This window comes from Aspergillus costaricaensis (genome assembly GCF_003184835.1).
Source record: "Aspergillus costaricaensis CBS 115574 unplaced genomic scaffold BO79scaffold_21, whole genome shotgun sequence".
NCBI lineage: Eukaryota > Fungi > Ascomycota > Eurotiomycetes > Eurotiales > Aspergillaceae > Aspergillus > Aspergillus costaricensis.
The window spans coordinates 301,399-323,533 of record NW_020291821.1 but is presented as its reverse complement, the minus strand read 5'-3'; the positions used below and the strand labels follow the sequence as shown (position 1 = coordinate 323,533).

The following is a 22,135-nucleotide window of genomic DNA, read 5'->3' as shown; positions in this document are numbered from 1 at the left end:
ACCATTGGACGTTGATTCTGCTTCTCTGCCGGTCTGCTCTTCTTCGCCACGCCTGTTCCTTTCCCTTCTTCCCAGCCCGACCTGCAGTGCCGTTCCTTCCTCGTGATAGGTCATGTGTACAACACGATTGAACCTTGGCGCGACGATAGTGGTACACTCTCATTTCAAGTGATTCGGGAACCCGTCACTCTCTCAAAATGGTCAAGGCGGACGTGCGGAGGGATTACTACGCCGACCTGGGTCTGACCCCGAGCGCGGAAACAGAGGAGATCAAAAGACAGTTTCGCAAGCTAGCGCTCAAATACCATCCGGATAGAAACCCCGGGAAAGAGTTGGAGTTCATCTCCAAGTTCCAGGCGATTCAGGCAGCCAATGAGATCCTCAGTGACCCTCAGCAACGACTGAAATATGACACGGATCGCTTGCGCGCCGGTTACGGCAAGCTCTACGGCCCTCCCAAAGCCAATACCGCTCGAAAGGCACCTCCGAATCCCTACGCATCCCCATATACTCCGAAACCTCAGCCTCCGAAGACCCGTCCCCAGTCTTTTCATCATAGTCCATCTGCTGGCGCTCAACGCTATGCTAGCTACGCGCGAGCGGCCCCGAAACAGGCATGGGAGAAGAGGCCAGATGAAGGGCAAACACGAGCCGACGCTTACAGAGGGTTCCAGGAGATGAAGGGCAATGCTATGCCGGGTGGCTGGTCTTCTTTTGACCCCCGCACCGGTTATGCTGGCACTCCACCTAGGCCTAACGGGCAGTCTCCGAGGCCTAAATCTGCCTACGAGTACTTCAAGAAATCCCCCAAACCGACGAGTCCCGAGCCGACTCGGACGCAGTCCGCAAAGAAGAAGCAAGGATTCGCCCCGCGCGCTGCTGGCGGCGATGAGCCCATGGCCGCCAATACCTCTGCGTATACGAGCGTTCCCCGGGCTGAGCGCTCGCAAACTCCAAATTCGTTTTACGCTCCGGCTCCCTCACCCACCGCTAGGAAATCGGCAGCAGCCGCGCAACATCGGGCAGAGAACACAAGTACCCCAGACATTGAACGAGTGAGAAGCAGATATGCCACCGCTGGCGGAGAGCGCACATTTTTCTCGAGTGCCGGGCTTGGACGCTCTGCTAGCATGCGCGATTCGACGGCGAGTCCTCAACCCCGTCCCAGGACCAACCCACCTAGCCCCACTCCTCCGGAGAGTGGCAGACACCGGAGCGCTAGTCCCAAGTTGAAGAAAGATAACCGGAATTATACATCTACAAGCTCGAGTGATTCGGAGGATGATGACTTCTTGGCGCGCAAGCCCAAGGCGGTCCCTAAAAGCCGGCTTCGTGCCCATAAGAAGTTCAGCGACTTCCACACTGAGAAGAGTCGTAAGACAACTGGTAAGCGATATCATCATGAAGAATTAGTCTACCGCCCGCGGTTAAAAACCTTAAAAGAGTAGCTGGGCAGCCGAGTTGGTGAATGAGGATAGAATCTAGTTGCTAACGAAGACCTTTTTCTTAAGGCCTTGACTCTGAGAAACCCAGTCCACCCAAAAATGTATTCGATACATCTGCATTCTTTGGCGACGGGAGTCCCCTAAAAGCGTATGTTGAACTATACCCATCAATAGGTCATAAGTTAACTGGTTTACGTGTATAGCTCCGGCGCCTCTAATGCGGACGCACATACCCCGAACAGGAGTTTCAAGAGCAGCAGCCATGAGCAGCTCCGTCAGCCGTTCTTTGCCCGGAGCTGGGAAGGCACAGACTTCTTTGGTGCGGCGCAGTCGGACAAGGAGTCGCAAGATTCACGCGCGCGCGGTCGAAGTGCAAACCGAGATATCTTTGGTCAAACAGCGGGCTCTACGGGTGCCTCAAACCCCAAATCGCCGCGCTCAGAGTCCGCAACTACCCAACAACCCACGCCTTTCGCCCAGGCGAAGTTCTCTGCCGATGCATGGATCGAGGAGCTGCGAAAGGCGAACATCTCGTGGGCCGTTCCGACAGCTGACAACGCCAAGCAAGCACAGCCAACCGCCTCACAGCGCCAGAAGAGTCCCCGGAAGCAAACCAGGCCTGGAGCTAAACCCCGGCCCACTGCCCAAGCCAGTGTGGCTACTGAAGCTGAAGAAGCCGAGTCCACCATCAATGGAGAGACTACTCAAGAGCCAGCCAAGACCGATACTGCTGATGTAGAAGCTATGGACGTCGACGATGTTCCGCCTGTCAACACCACCGCACCAGCTGCAGAGCCAGAGAAGGCCAAGGAAGACGAGGTCAAGGAAGATCAGCCCAAGGAAGACCCAGCGAAGGCAATGCCCCCACCGAAGATGAAGCCAACCTCCAGGAAAGGAAAGGTCCATCACACGAAGTCATTCGACTTTTCCAACCTCACCAGCACAATGCCCTTCACGCCGACCAGCAATGGCGGCATCGACGACCTACAAGACATCCAAGCCAACCTCCCATTCGAGTCCCGCCCCAACGTCCCCAGGACGACAATGCGCGATGTCCGAGCCCGCCAATTAGTCTGTCCGAACCCACCAAAGCGACCAACCGCACCAGAACTAGTCCCCATCAGCGCAGGGTCACAACAACTCGGTCTTCCCCGAGCAGCATGGGAGCGCTACGCCGCAGAAATGAACACATACATGCGCGAATGGAACACTTTCAACCGCCGTATCCTGCGCCACTTCAACGCGCGCCAAGAAGCCATCGAGACAGGAATGGCGCCGAACTGGATCAGCGCTGTTGGAGACTCCGCGCGTCTCAAAGTAGACGCCCCAGACCAGGACGACGAAGACGACACCAAAAAGGCTGATGGCAATGAAAGCGACGATAGCATGGTAGCCGGCAGCGGCAAAGCCGGATTCAGCGCCTACTTGCGCGGACTGGATGAAGATGCCAAGGTCATGAAGCATTGGGAAGTCGCGAGGGAAATGCACCGAGAGTGTATTCTAAAGCTTGGGGAGATGCGCGAGTGGATTTTGAATGGGGGCAAGTTGGTATAGGTATAGAAGGGTCTGAGCATGAGCATGAGCATGAGTATAGCTCAACAGAGGCGTTTTAGAGACGGCCGAGTACTATTACTACTATTGATTGCATTGGGTATGGGCGTTGGCGTTATATTGCTTACTTACTACTTACTACTGTGGCATTTGGAAGAGGGGAACATATACATGTATCATAGTCTATCGTGGTCATGAATTCGTTTGATATTGGATAGAGAGTATAATAACGAGTTGTCATCTCATCCCTCCCCGTCTCTTCAGGCCTCGAAATTCTACATACAGTCTTCCACTTAGTCAGAAGCAGGTCACAGCATACTATCCCACTATATCGATTGTACCATCTACTGCCGTCTTCATATATCATGTGCCGAAGTCTCAGAGTGTTGAACCTACTACCTACTAAGGAAACTGTAACGATATCTCACAATTACAATGACTTGTCTATCATGTAGGGGCAGGGCAGGTATGGAGGGGCTATATAGATGATTTCATTCTCAGTACTGCTACTAACTACCACTGCTACTAATAAAACGCAGTAAAAAATGCGCAGAAAAGCTAACCGTGATGTGGTTTCCTCATTTATACTCAGATACTAGACACGTGAAGACTCCATACTGCAATTCGCGCACTCAGGAGATTTGCGAATACTGAGCTACTACTACAAAACCGGCATGATCATATGCTCTTCGCAATAAATAGTTCACTCTCTACCCCGTCTTTTCATTCCATCTTCCCCTTCCCAGCAGACAAATACGAACGGATAAATAGCCGAACAAACATATAGATCAGAGGCCCAAGATACAAGCCCCCCAACAGCAGCGCGCCCAAATGATCTGGTTTATGGAGACAGGGGAGCACAGTGTGCTGCATATCAGCGCGGAGATCATCATCCCCGCCAACTGAGATGCGCGCATGCGGTGCATCATACGAAACGAACAGATAGCTCAAACCCAGGGTATACCCAATGGTAAACTGGGCAATCTGTACAGCCGTCAATGTCCGCTTCAGGCGGATGGGGATTGCTATTTTCATTGTCCGGAGAGCATAGTATAGGTACTGCACGATTACCGGGTCCTCCCTGGTTAGCACTATCCGTAGGGATATAACGTATACAGCAGCAGCAGCAGCAGCAGCAGCAGCAGTACTAAAGAGCTTATGGACTGACCATTAATGCATGAACACCGCTATTCAGCAGTGCAGCCACCAAGCAGTGAGGTGACGTCGAACGCATGAGCGCCCATGAACCGACCATGACTCCGGAATGGTGGTATGTTTGTAAGAAGGTGCTTTCTTTCCCCTTTAGGATCAGAATCATCGTGTCCGTTACCTCGTAAAATTTGGACATGTACATGGCCCAGCAGAAATATCCCACGCCTTTCTGCCATAAGCCATCACCATTCTCAGTATCCCATACAGCGGCAGTGACGTTTGGCACGCTGGTATGAAGAGTGGGCCTTCCTTCAATGTGACATAATGTCGCGGCCACATGCACAGAATATGATTCTTGCTTTATGGACGGTAGGTGTGTGTAGACTGTTGAGAGCAATCCGCAAGATACCCATGCAGAGAATACCGAAAGACCGATGTTATGGAAAAGAACAAGGTAGTGAAAGAAGCGTGTCTGGCTCAGTCGCCATGGCTTGTGGCGTCTTTTGCGATTGATGGAGTTGAGGTAAATGATGATCAGGACATACGAGCTCGCAAAGATGGTTGGGAATGCGATATGTAGAGGATAGTTATACACCTCGGCAGATATGTTGAGCGGCCTACTCCAGGATCTTTTTGCATCTGCTGGACGGAAAATTGGGGTGTGATGGATGGATAGGAATTGGATAAGATTAACTGGTGGTAGAGAAAAGTGCAGAGATAGAGAGTTGTTCATTCTGGAGTTGTGGAGAGACTCGAGGGAAGGCTGCAGTACCTTCCTCTTCGAGTTGGACCATCTGGGACATGGCTCCTTCTTTAATATGCTTTACTAGTAGACAAGGGAAAGACGGAACATTCTTTGCCATCTAGGTTAGTTGTATGAATGCTGCTGTCAACGCTTGGAATCATCACGGGATGGTGTACGAACAATCAGCAGCAGCAATAATTCCGGATAACCTGTTGAATATATCCATGATTCGGCTTTATTTCTGTCTTCAATTAGTATTTCTCTTCTTGTTAATTACCGCACAGTATAAATCCTCACTTTTCGCTATTGTGAACTCAGTGACGATAGTAGGGTACGTAGCAATGTAGCGTTCCTCGGGTGCTACTTTTACCGTGTACATCCCTGGCCAACCTCATGCCCGTGTAACCCCTTGCATCCCCACTAGTTATCTACTGTGATGTGTAAACATTCGAAGTCTCACCAAAAAATGCCTGTGAAAGTCTTCGAGTAGCATGTTCTAGTGCCGGGGGTCTGCAAATGGTAATGTCCTCATGTCTTTAATATTCCGGAATAGAATGTCTTCGCCATGCCCATTGTCAGCCTGATATATCGTAGTGTGGTTGATACATCCAATATAAGCCACTGGGCGTGATATACAAGGACCTATACTAAGTCAAAGCTGTTTGCTTCAAAGCATGCGGACTATCAGCTATACGCTCCAAGGTAGCGCACAAGCAGTGTGTTTTCTACACAATTCGTCATTATACCACTATACTTACTTAGCAAACTTATATCAGTTGTCGGATACACGGTAGATCTTGTATGAGACCCTCTCTGTCTCTGGAGGGAGGGTCTCTAGCCGAAGTAGGCAATAATAACTCACCTCTGCCGAGATCACCTGACTCAAAATGCCTCCAAATAGCCTAGCTTAGGGGTACGTAGTACACTAATCTTCAATAGGCAATGATGTATTGTGCCGTCCAATACCGCATCCGACCGAACCCCGCCGCGGGGAACGAGCACCGGTACCGGCAATACGGAGACCCTAAGAAAGGAGTCATGGGGAGGAAGCGGGAAACACCGAAAAGGCCCGCCCAACAACCGGATTTGAGGGTAACGGTATGGTAAGCAAGTAAGTAAAAGGAAATGGATTAGTAGTAGGAATCACTCATGGCTATCGTTTAGTTACTCTGTATAGTAAACTGTGGCTCTGCCTCTCTTGTCTCACCGAGTTCGTCCCGGCCCCCGCCGCTGGCTGAACTTGACTGCCCGCCCGCCCATATATCATTCTTTGCCTCCGCAGCCAGTTCCCCTCCGCTGGTTCTTTTTTCGGCTTTTGGATTTTGACGGTCGCGAGGTTTTTCTACGGAACCTACGTTGCTGCTCCAGTCACTGCAGATTATCTACACAAGATTTGTCTCAGTGTGCTTTAATTGATCTTTACTTTCATCTTATCCTCCCCTACTTCACTTTATCAGAGATTGTTGCTGCTGCTCTCTTGAGATCAGTGACTCATTTCATCCCGCATTCAGTGCCCCGCGTTGCCGTTCGATCTTGACGGACTATTTTTGTCTTCTTGCTTCGCACGCACACCACAAACACATCTACCGCTGGGTAAATCTGCAATTGAGCTGCTTAATTGAGATATATTTCGTGGCTTTATTTTTCAATTCAATAATCATGGGTGTCACAATTGTTCTGGGTAGTCAGTGGGGTGATGAAGGTGGGTTGTCATCTTATTTACCCGGCAGTTCACAGGTCGATTCGAATCGATTGATCGATTGATTGGAATGACAATAATTTGGGCATGGCTGATTTATTGCGATTACAGGAAAGGGGAAGATTACCGACATGCTTGCGCAGGAGGCTACGCTTTGCTGCCGTGCCGCTGGCGGCCACAGTAAGTCTTTCCCATTCTCTCTTCGGAGAACAATATTTAATGGAATGGATAGATGCCGGTCACACTATCGTCCACGGTGACAAGACCTACGACTTTCACATCCTTCCCTCCGGTCTCGTCTCCCCCGCCTGTGTCAACCTGATTGGCGCCGGTACCGTGGTGCACGTTCCTAGTTTCTTCAAGGAGTTGGCTTCTCTGGAAGACAAGGGTCTGGAGGGCGCTGGAAAGCGCATCTTCATCTCTGACCGTGCGCACGTTTGCTTGGACCTTCACTCCGTCGTGGATGGCCTGGAAGAGGCCAAGCTGGGCGGTCGCAAGGTCGGTACTACCGGCAAGGGTATCGGTCCCTGCTACAGTGACAAGGCCGCCCGTCGCGGTATCCGTGTTGGTGAGATTCTCGACGAGGCTCTCTTCGAGCGTAAGCTGCGCTCTTTGGACGCCGGCTACCGCGCTAGATTCGGCGAGCTGGAATACAACGTTGAGGAGGAACTTGCTCGTTTCAAGGTAGGATGACCTTTCCCTCGCCATGTATTGTTGGTCTCGGAAGCACCTTTCCAGGAGCATCTAACAAAACCAGGATTACCGTCAACGCTTGGGCCCTTACATCGTCGACCAATTGGCCTTCCTTCAGAAGTACAAGGACGCCCCTAACACCCTCGTTGAGGGCGCCAACGCTCTCATGCTGGACCTGGACCACGGCACTTACCCCTTCGTGACCTCCTCATCCACCGGTCTGGGCGGTGCCGTTCAGGCCCTCTCCCTCAACCCCACCAGCATCAGCTCCATCATCGGTGTCGTCAAGGCCTACACCACTCGTGTCGGCTCGGGTCCTTTCCCCAGTGAGCAGCTGAACGAATTCGGCGACAAGCTGCAGGGCGTGGGTAAGGAGTTCGGTGTCACCACCGGCCGTAGACGTCGTTGCGGTTGGTTCGACATGGTTCTGTGCCGCTACTCCCACGCTATCAACCACTACACCGCTCTCAACCTGACCAAGCTGGACGTGCTCGATGACTTTGACGAGATCAAGGTCGGTGTCGCGTACATTCTGCCCGACGGCACCCGCACGGAGAACACGATGCCCGCCGATCCGGAAGTCCTGGAGAAGGTCCAGGTCGAGTATGTCACCCTCCCCGGCTGGAAGAGCAACACCATGGGTGTGAAGAAGTACGAGGACCTGCCTGCCAATGCTCGCGCGTACATCGAGTACATTGAGCGCGGGTTGGGCGGTGTTCCCGTCAAGTGGATCGGTACTGGTCCGGCTCGTGACCACATGATCTGCCGCGAGTAAAAGTGGTTGCTAGATACCGTTCATGACAAAAGGTTTGTGTTTTTTTCTTCATTGTGTTTGTTTATAATATCCAAAGACCCGGTGCAATCGGGATGGCTTCGTATGCAATGTGTATATGGATGATGTGATAACTGGCTCATTAGAGGTAGACGATGGTTGGGTATAGAGTACAGTTCGGAATTTACTTGTTAGCTTCAAAGAAGTGTAGCTGCTTTATATTAAATAGTTGTATTCCATAATGCAGGTACCACGGTTCCAGCATCCTCCAACGTCTATCATCGCTCCTTGCGTGTAACTGTCGGCAATCGGGTACGGGAGTCATGCCTTAGGCATGAACAACATGAGTTTCCTATCGAGTCGTCCAGCACAGCAAGACCTTTATCAACAAATCCAAGTAAACAAAGTAATTCCCACAGCATCAAAGATCATAATTCGGTCGTAAGCCCTACATAACCCCTTCGCACTGTCATATAGTGGTAGAATGATGATAGATACCTTTGCCGGCACATCGGCCATTTTCGGCTGGGCGGAGCACCCTCCACCAATCAGAGGCACGACAATATGATGACCGTATTCCCGATCGGACTCCCGAGGTTCCATTCTCAACTTCAGTTCACCTTTGCATCTGTCACTTGCTGTGCTTGTGTCTATCTAGCGCTGAGCATCGCGGTCACCACACCTCCCACCTCCTCCACTCCACTCCCTACAGCAAAAGCACATCCTGCAAAATGGCCTCCATCGCGCGCCAGTCTTCTCCCCTCCTCCGGTCGGCGTTCCGCGCTCCCTTCGCGACTAAGAATGTCGCGCAGGTCGTGGCTTTCCATGCTTCCGCTAAGAAGCAGATCTTGCCTCCTTTGCCTCGTGAGTTTCTCGATATATGGATTGGATGGGATTGGATACTTGGGACGGATCATGCTAATGGGTTGGTGGTTACAGAGACTATTCAGGGAACGAGTACGTGATTTCTCCGGTTGCTCGGTTATTGGTTTTGGTTTTTGTCTACGGGAATTCGATATTCGGGATATCGATGTTGCTCGGACAGCCATGATTGAACTCGAAGGGCCGACATGCATAAAATGTTTGGAATATGCTCTGACAGCTCGACGCAGTGAACGACCCCGCTCCCATCCCCAAGTCTCACCCTACCGAGGGTAGCTACCACTGGACTTTTGAGAGGTGCGTTAACCCTCTATCTTGATATCCATCGGATATATATGGATGGGTCGAAGGATCGATAAACAGGGAATTGGCAAGCTAACTATAACAGAATCGTCTCTGCCGGTCTCGTCCCTCTTTGCATTGCTCCCTTCGCTGCTGGTTCCATGAGCCCCGTCATGGACGCCGTCCTCTGCTCCGCTATCGTGGTTCACTCTCACATTGGTTTCCAGTACGTCTTTCCTCCCTCTCTTTGCCTTTATTAAGCCCCGCGCGCGTGTGTGTGGAATATGAGACTAGAGGCTAATAAATAACAGCGCCTCCATCACCGACTACTTCCCTACTCGCCGTGTCCCCAAGACCCACACCTTCATGATCTGGCTGCTCCGCGCGTTCACTCTCAGCACGGCCGTCGGTCTGTACGAGTTCGAGACGAACGACGTTGGTGTGACGGAGGCTCTCCGCCGGGTGTGGAACGCATAGACTCCTAGGGATGTGTGTTGTTTTGTGATATGGTTTTAGTTTTTATTACTGCTTGTGGTTTGTTTTGGGCGTATGTGCCGCTCTCTGCCTCTGTGTACATGTTCTGATTCCTATATTTTGGCTCGTCGAGAGCTATAAAAGATGTACTTTGAAATATACCTTTACTTTTTCTATCATCATTCACTATATACATGACACCCTCCCCCAGATACACAAACTCCAGATTAACTACTACTACTACTCCGTAGTATACTACTCAATTACTCCTCCCCCTCCCCCTCCCCATCCTCCTCATCACTCCCCCCCTCCCCATCCAACAAATCCTCATCATCCGCCCTAACCACCACCTTCTCCATCAACCAAAGCGCCTTCTTCAACGGCAACCCCACCACATTATCAAACCCGCCCTCAATCCTCTCCACAAGAATACTCCCCAACCCCTGAATCCCATACCCACCCGCCTTATCCGCGCCCTCCCTCGTCCTCACATACGCCAAAATAACCTCATCACTCACCCCCTGATCAAACCACACCTTCGTCTCCTCCAGACAACTCTCCAACGCATAACCCGGCACCCTCGCACTCGCCAACGGCGTCATCGCCACAAGCGCCGTATACACCTTATGTTCCCCCGCATCCCTCAACCCCTTCAACATCGCGATGTGATGCGCCTCGCTCCGCGGCTTCTCTAATATACTCCCCGTGGAAGTGTCCACGATGACGGTGTCCGCTGCTAGAATGAATGGGTCGCCTTTTGGCGAGTCGATTTCCTGGGCGTACACGGCTTGCGCTTTCTGCGTGGCGGTTTGGAGGACGTATTCGAAGGGGGGGAGGGTTTTGGGTAGGTCTTCGGGTGTGTTGGAGGGGATTATTTCCATGTTCGGGAGGGAGAGGAGGGAGAGGATTTGTCGCCGGCGCGGGGAGGATGAGGCCAGGATGAAGCGCTTTGAGCGTAGGTGGGTGAGGATTGGGAGGGAGAGCGGGGGTGGGCGGGGGAGGAGGGAGGCGCGTTTTTGGTGGTTGGGTTGGTTGGTGGTGGTGGTGTTGCTGGTGGTGTAGGCTGGTGGGGGGTCGTCGGATTCGGGCTCCGTTTGGGAGAGGAGGGATTGTTTGCTGTCGGACATTTTGGAGTTGTCCCCTTTTGGGTGGGGTGGAAGGTTTGGTGGTAGGAAAGGTGTTTTGAATGAGGTGTTGGGTATATGCCAGTCGTGATGGGGGTATGGTGGTGGTGTTGAATTTGATAGACGGGCGGTGAGACTCGGCAGTTGTGATAATGCAGATAGTAGATAGATACGAGATAGTGATACGAGTTGGGCGTGCATGTGATGGTGGTCCATGCTGCATGCTTGTTGCTCGGTTTGTAGTATGCTAAGTATTGGGATTAAGGTTAAGCTTAACGCTTCAGGAGAGTTGGTGTGGTACAGATTGTCTCCCTGCATATGGTTTCGATTACTGTCTACTCCATATGGAAAGCTGCATGACAGTAATTACCATTTCCAGTCTGGCTTCAACATGTAGTATCTGCTAAATAAATAACTGAGCTCATAATGCCGCCAATGTATATATGCAGCAGTGCAACAATCTCAACAGTAACAATCAGGACCTTCTCATCCCTATATACCAAATACAACGCCATCCCGCCTCAAGACCCTAGGCCGAGAAGCCTCCGTAGAGGCCAAAAAGAAATTACCACAACCATCGCCCATTGCAATTGCACAATATCACCACTGCCAACCAACCGGTCAAGACCCAGCGCCGGACTTTTTCCTTTCCAAATATCATTCAAGAGTCGCGTGACGCATGTTGCATAGTCTCATCCACCTCAAAAGCAAGTCATAATCATCATCAACAACAGCAGCATGCCGCTCGGACCTCGGCAGCATCAGTTGCGAAACGAATCATCAATGCGCCCTCCACGACGCTCAATCTCCGCAATCAATTCCTGTCGTTCCTGCAGCTGAAGCTGGATAAAGTCCACCGTCTTGCGAAGCACAATACTCTCACTGCGACCCTGGCCCTCCAAGCCAGGCACCAGCTCGGTCAATCGATCGAAGCCCTCCCGGATTGCGGCGCGGCGTTTCTGCTCCGAAGCAATGTGGTTATTCTTCTTTTCCTGCTCAGTGAGCCGCGGCTTGTCCTTGTCTTGTGCGTTGGCCGCTGAAGAGGCCGAGGCGGGCTTGGAGGAGTTGCCGGTGGGTGTGGTGGATGGGGAACGGTCGTCGCGATCGTCGGAATGAGTGGTTGCGCCGCCGGGCAGGGGAGAGTAGGATGGTTCTGAAGAGCTGGAAGCCAGGGAGGCAGGAGGTCGTGCAGATGGCATCGTGGTTCTTCTGGGAGTATATAGGAGTGGACGAGAGAATGCGATTGTTGTCGTTCATACAGCGACTATCATGTGCTTCTTGCTGGGGTGGGATTTTCATGTGACAACCAAACAGGGTAGTTCTGCGGGGAAGAGAAGAGCAGAGAAAACAGAGAAACAACAACAATATAGATATGAAAGAGAGAGACTGAGTGGGAGATAATGAACGAAGATTATGATGAGATATGTAAAGAGAAAGGAGACAAGACTAGAGATTCATTGCAGACTCCAGCTCATTAGGGGGGAACGAACTTGCTGGGTTTCTGGACCAATGGAGCGGAGGTCCATAAATGGGAACCGCGATCGACTTGGAGCGGAGTGTACCATTTGAGGGATTAAGATCACCGCCAACTGGCCAGTCCCTGGATCGCGGCCTCACCCGCGTAACGTCATCGATCGTTCAGGTTGCTTCTAGATTCCCTCAGATACCTTCTCTCCTGCACCTCTCTATTATATTGTCTCCATTCTGCCTCTCCCAATTCTAGAGATACAATTAGGCCAAGGAGCCTACTCTGAGGTCGCGTCCTCTCGGTCTTCGTTGTCTCACAATTGATCGACTCGATCTATGACTTCACACTAGCGCTGTTTCACTACTACGTACTTAGATACAACGGCAAACCCCGATCGGAGATAAACGCCACAACATGACTAGTCACGAGCATCTCCGCGGCTCCTGTCAATGTGGGAGAAATCAATATCAGATCCGACTGCCCGACGACATAACTGACCATGCCCACGTTTACTTGGACACCGGCCGAGACAATCGTACGTCACACTTCACCTAATATATACTTCAAATAGTAGTACTGACCACAAAATGGATAGGAAGATTCCACGCAGCTCCGCTGACAGCCTGGCTTCGAGTCCCTCTAACCTGGTACCAATCTCATACTCAATCCTACTTCCCCGATGAAACACACAGCACCATCCGTCGCATCTTCTCCCCGCACCATGCGCCACATACCCAGCGGGTCTTCTGCGGCTACTGCGGCACGCCACTCACATTCTGGAGCGAGGATCCGCGTGAAGAAGCGGACTACATGTCTGTGTCGATAGGAAGTTTGTTTGGCGATGGCCAGCGCATGTTAGAGGACTTGGAGCTGTTGCCTCCGGAATCGCCTCCCCATTCGTCTGATGAAGAGAGGGAAACAGAAGAGGAAGAAGTGGAGCCTGTGAAGGGAAAGGAAAAGGTTGTTGTTAGTCCGGCTACTGCGCAACAAGACACCCGCTCGTCAGATGTGGTCATCCCATCTGGGTCGGCGGTCTCACGGAGTTACAGACATGGCACACTGGGCGGGATCCCGTGGTTCGAAGAATTGGTGGAGGGCAGTCGACTGGGGAGGATGATGAAGACTAGGCGTGGCGTAGGGGTTAGTGATGATCAGTCTACGAGTTTCGAGTGGGAAATTAGCGAGTGGACGAGCGATAGTACGCAGGCGGTGGGGAAACGAAAGCGCGGTCATCATACTAATGTGGAGGATATCGAATCTACTTAGAGAGTTGGTGGTCGATGTCTGATCTGGAGTCTGGAGGCCACTCCTTGTGTACTTAGTAGTCCTTGAAGACACTCTCATAAAAGATCATATCATAAGTTGACTGTAAAGAGCAGAGACATTATCTCGACTAGTTCACGAAGCATAACAGTAGATGCATGTTCCTCCTGCACATCAAGATCAATCACACAGATCGCTGGTTCACTGCATCAAACCTGACAGGTGAACAGCAATCACACCGGCAAGCCCATTAACCAGTAGATAAATCCAAATCACACCCCAAATTAACTCTGTGCGAACCATTCCCCAGGCGCGCCTCCCGTCACTACAAAGCTTCCTATTCGGGAATCGCCTCGCCTAAGTTTCCGTATCTTCACAAAAGTGAAGGACAAGTTTGTCTACCTTGCACAACAAAAAACACTGACAATCCTCATCCTCTCTTTCTATCCCTCTTCTCAAAGCCTTGGAGGGTGATTGTGGCCCTTGCCCAGTCACCCTCCATGTCTTTATTCTGTTGTTCGAGTATCAAAGCTCTTGTTAGGGCATATTGTTCTGGTTCTCTTTGAACTGGACGGGAACAGCATATCTCTGTGCTGGTGACGCGTCGTCGCTCAGGCGTACAGGCAAGTTTGCTTTGTGAAGAAGGGTGACTGTTGAGTAGGTCTTTGCTGGATAGCTTTAGCCCTTGTTCTGCCAAAATAGGATGATCACTAACCATGATAATAGGTTGGCTGCATATGCACTCATGTTGGCTTTTGAGACTCGATGCTTCTAAGCTGGACAGACAATATCCCCAGATCGATGTTGTCTCTAATAGCCCTAATGGAGAGACTTGTGTCCTAAGTCCAAGAGAGAATTTCAGGCCTGAGAAGGAGCAACCCCAGCGACGACAAGCACCTAATGTGTCTGCTTGGATTATGCCCCATGCCTGGAGCCCTAAGGACTCAATGCATCAGACGGCAAGGGCCACGTATAGACCTCCATTGTCCAATCATGGTCTGGATATTGCCAGCTCTGTGCCAATGATTGCCATGCACCTTATCTCCTCCAGCTTATGATAGCGCCCACGACGCAGGGGAGTGTGGAATCCGTGGAGTGACTGTTGCAAGAAGTGGCATATCAAAGCCGACTCATTCAAAGCCTAGTCAAAGCGCAACAATAAAGATGCACCGAGACTTAGTACTGCCGGTCCCTGAGACGGAAGCTATCGTCAATTAAACTCATTATGTCCGGGAGCATTCTGAAAAGCAACAAGATTGGCAGCCTATAACATACAATGATCGGCCAGTCTTCAATGTCAAGATAAAATATTGGCTTAGCTGTCGTGCAGGTTCCCTGCCATAGAGACCCGGTCATTGGGAATGACGCCAAAGGCAAACAGATATCGAGTTGGCTAACCTAGGACGTCCAGACATCTCCGTTTTGCAGAACGGATGCTGTCAAGTTCCGACTCCCATGGTTAGTCAAAGAAGTACTGTCCATGACCACTGAGTATATGAGCGGAAGCAAGTGCAGTCTGAGATCTCTCTACCTTGTGGGTCTTTCTGTCCTTGATAGCCTGCCAGGAGCATATACAGGCAACCTGTTAGCCAGTCTGGGCCTAGTCACCTGGTATCAGAGACCATTACGGCAGCACACCATACCCTCCCGGTGAATGCTGCGGACAGCCCTCTTGATGCTTGTTTCTTGCCGTCAATCTTACGCTCTCCCGCCTTGTCTTTTTGCAGGGAACACAGCTTTCGTTTGCTCCTTAACCAAACTGAGCAGGAGATGTCTTTTTGACTGATTTCCCTTGCCCGGCCAACACTCGCTTTTCCCACATTCTCTTCCGCTTCGTCTACTTTCGTTTCTCAGGCATCTTCAATAGCTTCATCTGCTTCATCTTGCAGCTTCCGGTTTCCCTGTACTTGTTGAGAAGCGCGTTCATCTAGCTCTTCTGTCTGCTTGCTTGCTTTGGAAGATCAAGATTATCTAGCATCTTGTCTTCTCTTCTCATTTCTCGCGTGGTGTTCTGTTTCCTTGAGATTCTAACACACTAATTTCCTCACTACACTTGCTGTGTTCTATCCAACACGCTGAAGATCGCGTCCATCCTCTGCTGTTCTCGTCTCCATCTGTCATCTACAAACACATCTCGTCTACATCTTCACTTAGGGAACAACATCATCATAGTTGCTTCTTACTTCTGTCCCTCTCATTATCATTTTCAAGCCAGCAGAGATACTCTCACTGAGATTCCAAGCTTTCTTCTGTACAGACACAGAGTTACGCGTTTTGAGACTACTTTCATCTCATCTACTTCTCTTTTCAAGAAGAACATCAGCATACTTGCTTTTTTCCCCTCTCATCCGTGTGTTCAAGAGAGTCGTTTACTCTTGTCGAGGCCTTCGGCTTCCTCTGCTACAGACACAGAGTTACGTGTTTCAAACTACATACTTCTCTGCATCTCTTCTGAAGAATACCATCACAATACTTGCTTGTTGCTTTTTCCCCTGTCGTTTTGACTCCGAAGAACAGTTGAGATACTCTTGTTGAGGTCCTCATTCTCTCTCCTACAGACACAGAGTTACGTGTTTTAAAACTACATCTCTCTCATATCGTCACATCCTTCGAGGGTCTTCTGCTACAGACACAGTAAAGTGTTTCGAACTACATATCTCTTCTCGTCTCACTTCCAATCCTCATCTGTGCCTGATACACTTAACATCTCATATCCCCACTATGTCTTCCAACACGAAGAACGTTTCTTTCAGATATCCCCTTGAGGAAGTGATCTCTCCTGCAGAGAACACCAGGGCCATGGGGCGTGAGGATAATCGTCGGGATATCAGAGGTAAGAATTGTCTTTTGATTTTGTGTTGTCGAAAGTTGGATATGGTGTCTTCTGTGGGAAGCACTTACGATGGGACATGGCGTCGGTGGTTGTGAGCCTGGTATATTCGTGCCTGAGCTTATGTTTCTACGCATCAATGACCGAGCTGTCTTAGCACAAAGGTGTTTCATATTCTTACTGCTCTGTACTAATTACTTTTTAGGAGCCACACGGAGTGGTTACCCATACACCCGGGATATCAACCCGGCTCAGACGATCGCTTATCCATCGCCGTATAACCCTAGTAGGTACATGCTGTCGGATCATGCAACACTCATGCTAACCCACAAAAAGATGATTCTACTTTCTGGCGGGACGCAGGAGTAAACAAATATACCGCCTTGCATTCCCACCCAGTCCACCCACTTCATATCTCCAGCGGATACACTCAGAACGTTGGCGCAGGACTGGAGTCGTATTCGCCACAAGGGACGCGTGCAAGCTATGAGCCGCGTAGTGCTATCCCCACTGCTGTAGACAGGCGCCAGGCATTAGCCGAGGAACTTGCTGGAGGTGCTCAGGTAGCAGAGGTGTCTTGCATGCCTCACTACCAACCTCTAATCAGAAGAGCCCGCAATGCACCAGGCTGGGATGACGACCAGCGCGAAAACCGCACTCCTCTCACGCAGCGAGTAACTCGCCTGCCACATGGCCCAACTCTGAAAATCGCATCTGCGGCCGACGAGATCATTATGGGAACAGGCAAAAGTAACCCGAACTATGCCGTTACCGAATTGTCGGACCCCGCGAAACTTCAGTATGTTGACAGGCCAGTGTCAACCGAGCAAACAAGCAGCGAAGACGACGAATACTCTTCCGACTCCTCGCCAACCACCCTCCCCCCAATCACCAAAGATGTCGACCGACCCCCCATCCCCCCCAGAAATGCCACAAGAAGCGGGGTTGGGGGCCAGGCACGACACAACAAACCAAAGCCAGCGCCCGAAAACCAGACAGAGCTCTTTTTCGAAGATGCACGTGCGGGCGATGAGCCGCCACTCACGCCACGCCAACAATACATCGAGAGACCGTCTTCTTCCGGCGCTGGTACACGCAACCAAACGACCACACTAGTGAGAGCAGGAGACTTGACCATCACTTTGTCGGAGCCTGTCAGCCCTTTCCGTGCCCCTATATCTCGCAATACCTCAATGCCAGAGGTCACGGAGGGCGCCACAGCTCACGATAGGTTTCCACCACGATCAGTCTCTCTCCAGCCACTGCGAGGTCTCCCAGCCGAAATCAATAGCCACGGACCTCATACTACCTTCGATGAGATCATCCCGCCCGTCTCAAATGCAACTGCCCGGAAGGCCTTTAGCCTCCGTAGTATCTTGCAGAAGACTCGGGGCGCAGAGAAGAGTCGTGTGGGCCGAGCTACCAAATCGAACTCGCGAAGCAGCAGTAGCGGTGCCGGCAAGACGGCTTTCAAGGGCAGGAAGTTTGGGAAGAACGCACGCAACCCAACGACTTCGCTTGGAGCTATATCAACGCCGATAGTTGTGCCTACTCCCTCATTGTTGCAGCAACTTGGAAGGAACCACATCGACCTTAGCCCAAGCCAAGACACTCCTGCATATTTTCAGCAGGCAGTGTCGACACCGTTCAAGCCCGCCACTCCGGAATCACCGAACCGCCATGCTCCGCCAACATCGTTTGCCACGCACAGTATGAATGCCATGGCTGGGCATCACGAAACCATGACCATGCCTCCACTTCCTCTGTCTCGCCCTACAGAACTTCGCAGACCAGAGGGCAACGCAACTAGTGATGCAGGAGTGCAGACCGAACCATCCGCCAACGGTTCGGCCTGGACCTGCGCACACTTCGATGCACTCAGTGAATCCGTCTGCAGAAAAGTCCGAGAAGCGAACACAAGTGCACAAAGAGACCAGTACCTTGAGGTAAGTCTTTCAACACTGTCCGGATCTTGTGCAGATGACTGATAATGTAGATAGATGGCTCTTGAAGTTCAGAAGCTGCTCGTCGACTACCAGCGGTTGGGAGAGGTTGTTGAAGACACTTTTAAGTTCCTCAACCAGAAGATGATAGAAAGGAAGTCGATCGAGACCAAGCTTCGAGCTATGATGGAGGAGTCATAGGTTAGATTTTGCCTTCTGCTAATCAGTGTGTGAGCCAATTGAGCATAAGTGAAGGATATTTCCAGTCAGACTTACCAACAATATGTGGTTCTGTTCCTTCCATTGTCCCTCTTTTCCTTATTCTGTTTCGTTGCCGTCCCACACCTTGCTGAGGTGGGCAGAGAAGAAATAAAATCGTGAAAGGGAAAGAATGGAACTAGGTCAAAGATTTGACAACCCAACTGCTGTGGCCTTGGTATTCATTCGTAGCTTTCTCACTTCCTCTTAAAAATCTGATCCTAGTTCTGGTTCGTGTCCTCTCTACTACTGTCCATTATCCGAGCTCAGATAATATGACAGAAGTGGCGTTTAAACGAACGGTAATTCCACTGAAAACACTAAGAACTAGGAATTTGAGCTGACGTACTTGAAGATGTCGACAAGGAACATACCTGACGCGATATGATGATCTTGTGCATGACCACTCAGCCTGACCGGCGCCTGCCGGCCAGGCTGAGGCGTAGTAGACGGAGATGTAGAAACAAAGGCAGTATGCGATCTGAAGAAAGAATTTCACAGGGACACGACCAACACAAGCGAGAAGTAGGCGCCTCAGGCGCGATGTTCGCATGGTGAATGAGCAAGCGAATGAATGAGAGTGACTCGCCACACTCATCTGGTGCAGACAAGCTCTTTCTCTTTCGCTTCTTTCTCTACCGCAACAAAGCATCGCACTCTCCTTTGTTACACTGACACCCCGGCCAGGTTCCTTCCCTACGTACGCCCCCGTGTCTGACTTGACGCTGGTAGGGTCAAGTAAACTACTAGGTGAGTTTGTTCAGCTCCCTTAACAGTATTGGGTCGGCTGTCTTGACCTCTACCATCTTTCGTTCCTTCCATTGTACTGCATCCTCACGATATACACGTCTGCTCACTATCACTTACACTATGATCTTTCCCCTGAGACTTGAGCCCGAGCCTGAGATTCGCAGAACAGCTTCAGTGCCCACTTATCCTTCTGTTGAGCGCCTTGATGATAAGTTACACATGCTTGAGATGCTGACTTTCTTGATACCAGGGTCTTATCGAAGCCATCATGGCCAATCACGCCAATAGAAGACGAGGAAACCGCAGACAACAGGAGGAGCCCTGCCAGCCAAGTCTGTATGGTGATCCGTCGACTATGCGTCAGAGCACCTTTGGTCCTGAGCTCCCTGCCGTTGCTAGTGCACCTGTGCATAACACTTTCTGCCCTAATCTGCCTCAGGCAAACCATCTCGCCATGCGACTGGATCACCATCAGAAGGAAGTGGAGAATTGGAACAGAATGCAAATGGAACAGTTCCGTTTCCCAGGCCCTCAGCCGGTGAGTATTCTCGAGCTCGAATAATTATGTAGAGAAAGCTTCTAACAAGCGCTCTTTCAAGATGTATGAAGCACCTGGTCTAGCTCCTAATGGACCTCCACTCAGCCCTGAAACTCGTGCTATGTCACCAATGTACACCATGCCACCAATGCACTACGCACCCTACGCTTTGCCTGCAACTGGGCCCCTGATTGTGGGATCAGTGCAGCCCGGAATCTCTGGAGAAGGTGAAAGATTTCAGGGCCTCAATGCAGGGGCGAGCGGGAACACCAGAAACTGCTACCCCAGCTCTACTCTTCGTGGAGATGCACCTGAGTTCGTCCCGAAAGCAAAACGCCAAGTGAACGAGGCCCAGCGTTTGGTCCCAAATGCCAATACCGTATTCATTGTCAGTAGCACCGGTCAACACATGATGCGAGGACGGTGAGACTTTGGCGGCCTTTTCCGGATAATACACTGCGTTGTTATTGTCTTTTGGAGATGCCGAGGGCTAGTCGCTTTGCTATTTTCACACTCACTTAGGTTTCACCTTTGAGACAGACTTCATAAACATTGGAGCAACATGGAAAGCTGGATCTCTGGATTGGGTCACTCTTACCTGCTGTTTTTTCTTGTGGTTCGTCTTCGGTAGAAGCTCAACTGGCTGGGTGCTCTCGCTTACGTGGGACTCTCATGGCTTCATTTCTGCTAGATAGATATCAGCTAATCGGAATGCTAATGAGAATATTACACCCGCTCTGGTTCTGGACCGTGACCTTTGATCTGATGAAGGATTGGCTGCATACCCTCCGGCTATATCTGCCACATTGGGAATGACATTCTGTAAATCCTGCTGGTTTGACTTGATTCCTTAGAGAAGTAAACTGCTTGTCCAATGGTTACTTGAGTATTACCGCTACCATTCAGCAAATTGATCTTATCAGGCTGAAACTATAGCCCCAGTACCGGTTCTTTCCCTGTAATCTACGTAGACAGACAGCGAATGATAGAAATCCCGACGGCTGTCACACGGGATGGCTGGTCACACCCCCGCTTCTTCTGCAGGCCGTCTAGCATTACCACTTTATCTTTGGATAATTTGAGATCAGTTTGTCACTCAAACATACTCCCATATAGCCCATTTCAAACCAGAAATACTATCTCAATCTCAACAATGATGCTCGAAGGAGTCGCATTCATCACCGGTGCCGCATCAGGTCTATACTATCACCTATTCATCCCACTGCACCCCTCAAAGCAAATCAAAATAAACTAATCCACTACACAGGAATCGGAAAAGCCACCGCCTATGCCCTCGCCCGACACGGCGTCCGCCAGCTCGCTATCGCTGATCTCAACTTCGCCGCGACACAGGAAACCGCCCAGGACATCGAGGCCCACTTCAGTGGAGTGAGAGCGATCCCGCTGTGCATTGACGTGACTGATCCGGTCTCTATCCACGAGGCTGTATCGGAGACGGTGAAGCAATTCGAGAGGATCGATTATGCGGTCAATAGTGCTGGGATTGCTGGGTCGATGGCGTATTCGGGGGATCATGATATCAAGGATTGGGAGAAGACGGTGGGGGTCAATTTACATGGGGTGTGGATGTCGAGTCGGGAGGAGATTATGGTTATGATGGGGCAGGAGAAGAGGGGTGATAGGTGAGGATTTTATTTTGTTGGGATGATGATGAGGATGATGGGGTTCGGTTAGTGCTAATGTGTGATGTGTGCAGTCCCCGTTCATCACGAGGTGTCATTGTCAATGTCGCATCTGCATATGGTCTTGTAGCGACGCCGGTCAATATACCCATCGTTTCTTATACCGCTGCGAAACATGGTGTGGTTGGGATGACCAAGGCTGATGCTATTGTCTACGCGCCTCTGGGGATCCGGATTAATGCTATCTGTCCTGGTTATGTTCAGACACCGATGATCGATCAGATGCCTGATGAAGTGATGCAGAAGGAAGTGGCGAGAGTCCCTGTGGGGAGATTGGCGGATGCAGAGGAAATTGCGGACACGATTACGTTCATGTTGTCGCCGATGAGTAGCTATATGTATGGGTCTGCATTGGTGGTGGATGGGTAGGTCGCTCTTTTCTTGGAGGCTTTTGCTGGATGATTTGGTGCTGACGATTATAGGGGATTTATTGCGCAGTAAGATGGGGATGGCTTGTGGGCGTTTGCTATTGTGTATGTGTAGCCTAAGAGGGAGAGTTGGCCCTGGCCCAGACCCTCGGCTGTTATTGCCATTTTGCTCGGCTATCGGGAATACATGCATGA

General features: G+C 50.8%; 10 protein-coding genes across 10 annotated transcripts; 7 read left to right on the top strand and 3 right to left on the bottom strand.

Annotated features, from left to right (window-relative positions):
• Positions 1–3,060, top strand: BO79DRAFT_30358 (DnaJ domain protein). Its single transcript, XM_025689046.1, has 3 exons — positions 1–1,386; positions 1,512–1,593; positions 1,649–3,060. Exons 1-3 carry the CDS (start codon positions 198–200, stop codon positions 2,997–2,999), a joined length of 2,622 nt encoding a protein of 873 aa, XP_025538222.1. The 5' UTR covers positions 1–197; the 3' UTR covers positions 3,000–3,060.
• Positions 3,061–3,719: 659 nt separating this feature from the next.
• On the bottom strand, positions 3,720–4,881 carry BO79DRAFT_229742 (elongation of very long chain fatty acids protein; the record flags this gene model as incomplete). Its single annotated transcript, XM_025684060.1, has 2 exons — positions 3,720–4,055; positions 4,165–4,881. 2 exons carry the CDS (start codon positions 4,879–4,881, stop codon positions 3,720–3,722), a joined length of 1,053 nt encoding a protein of 350 aa, XP_025538221.1.
• Positions 4,882–6,200: 1,319 nt separating this feature from the next.
• adB (adenylosuccinate synthase ADE12) lies at positions 6,201–8,251 on the top strand. The gene is made up of 4 exons (XM_025681269.1): positions 6,201–6,595; positions 6,704–6,772; positions 6,825–7,276; positions 7,350–8,251. The coding sequence occupies exons 1-4, from the start codon at positions 6,553–6,555 to the stop codon at positions 8,058–8,060; spliced, it is 1,275 nt and encodes a 424-aa protein (XP_025538220.1). The 5' UTR covers positions 6,201–6,552; the 3' UTR covers positions 8,061–8,251.
• A 426-nt stretch (positions 8,252–8,677) lies between these two features.
• Positions 8,678–9,873, top strand: BO79DRAFT_197433 (CybS family protein). The gene is made up of 5 exons (XM_025681268.1): positions 8,678–8,921; positions 8,997–9,014; positions 9,170–9,236; positions 9,328–9,447; positions 9,533–9,873. The coding sequence occupies exons 1-5, from the start codon at positions 8,789–8,791 to the stop codon at positions 9,696–9,698; spliced, it is 504 nt and encodes a 167-aa protein (XP_025538219.1). The 5' UTR covers positions 8,678–8,788; the 3' UTR covers positions 9,699–9,873.
• Positions 9,874–9,958: 85 nt separating this feature from the next.
• BO79DRAFT_197429 (nucleotide diphosphatase) lies at positions 9,959–10,822 on the bottom strand (the record flags this gene model as incomplete). Its single annotated transcript, XM_025681267.1, has 1 exon — positions 9,959–10,822. The coding sequence occupies one exon, from the start codon at positions 10,820–10,822 to the stop codon at positions 9,959–9,961; it is 864 nt and encodes a 287-aa protein (XP_025538218.1).
• Positions 10,823–11,193: 371 nt separating this feature from the next.
• On the bottom strand, positions 11,194–12,315 carry BO79DRAFT_209786 (uncharacterized protein). Its single transcript, XM_025682668.1, has one exon. The coding sequence runs from the start codon at positions 12,016–12,018 to the stop codon at positions 11,581–11,583; it is 438 nt and encodes a 145-aa protein (XP_025538217.1). The 5' UTR covers positions 12,019–12,315; the 3' UTR covers positions 11,194–11,580.
• A 216-nt stretch (positions 12,316–12,531) lies between these two features.
• BO79DRAFT_175691 (uncharacterized protein) lies at positions 12,532–13,639 on the top strand. The gene is made up of 2 exons (XM_025679814.1): positions 12,532–12,822; positions 12,883–13,639. The coding sequence occupies exons 1-2, from the start codon at positions 12,702–12,704 to the stop codon at positions 13,551–13,553; spliced, it is 792 nt and encodes a 263-aa protein (XP_025538216.1). The 5' UTR covers positions 12,532–12,701; the 3' UTR covers positions 13,554–13,639.
• Positions 13,640–16,271: 2,632 nt separating this feature from the next.
• On the top strand, positions 16,272–18,524 carry BO79DRAFT_246289 (uncharacterized protein; the record flags this gene model as incomplete). The annotated part of the gene is made up of 4 exons (XM_025685548.1): positions 16,272–16,383; positions 16,586–16,666; positions 16,717–18,326; positions 18,381–18,524. 4 exons carry the CDS (start codon positions 16,272–16,274, stop codon positions 18,522–18,524), a joined length of 1,947 nt encoding a protein of 648 aa, XP_025538215.1.
• A 1,075-nt stretch (positions 18,525–19,599) lies between these two features.
• Positions 19,600–20,296, top strand: BO79DRAFT_151329 (uncharacterized protein; the record flags this gene model as incomplete). The annotated part of the gene is made up of 2 exons (XM_025678643.1): positions 19,600–19,869; positions 19,931–20,296. The coding sequence occupies 2 exons, from the start codon at positions 19,600–19,602 to the stop codon at positions 20,294–20,296; spliced, it is 636 nt and encodes a 211-aa protein (XP_025538214.1).
• A 726-nt stretch (positions 20,297–21,022) lies between these two features.
• Positions 21,023–22,013, top strand: BO79DRAFT_219020 (SDR family NAD(P)-dependent oxidoreductase; the record flags this gene model as incomplete). Its single annotated transcript, XM_025683441.1, has 4 exons — positions 21,023–21,065; positions 21,137–21,512; positions 21,587–21,937; positions 21,995–22,013. The coding sequence occupies 4 exons, from the start codon at positions 21,023–21,025 to the stop codon at positions 22,011–22,013; spliced, it is 789 nt and encodes a 262-aa protein (XP_025538213.1).
• Positions 22,014–22,135: the final 122 nt, after the last annotated feature.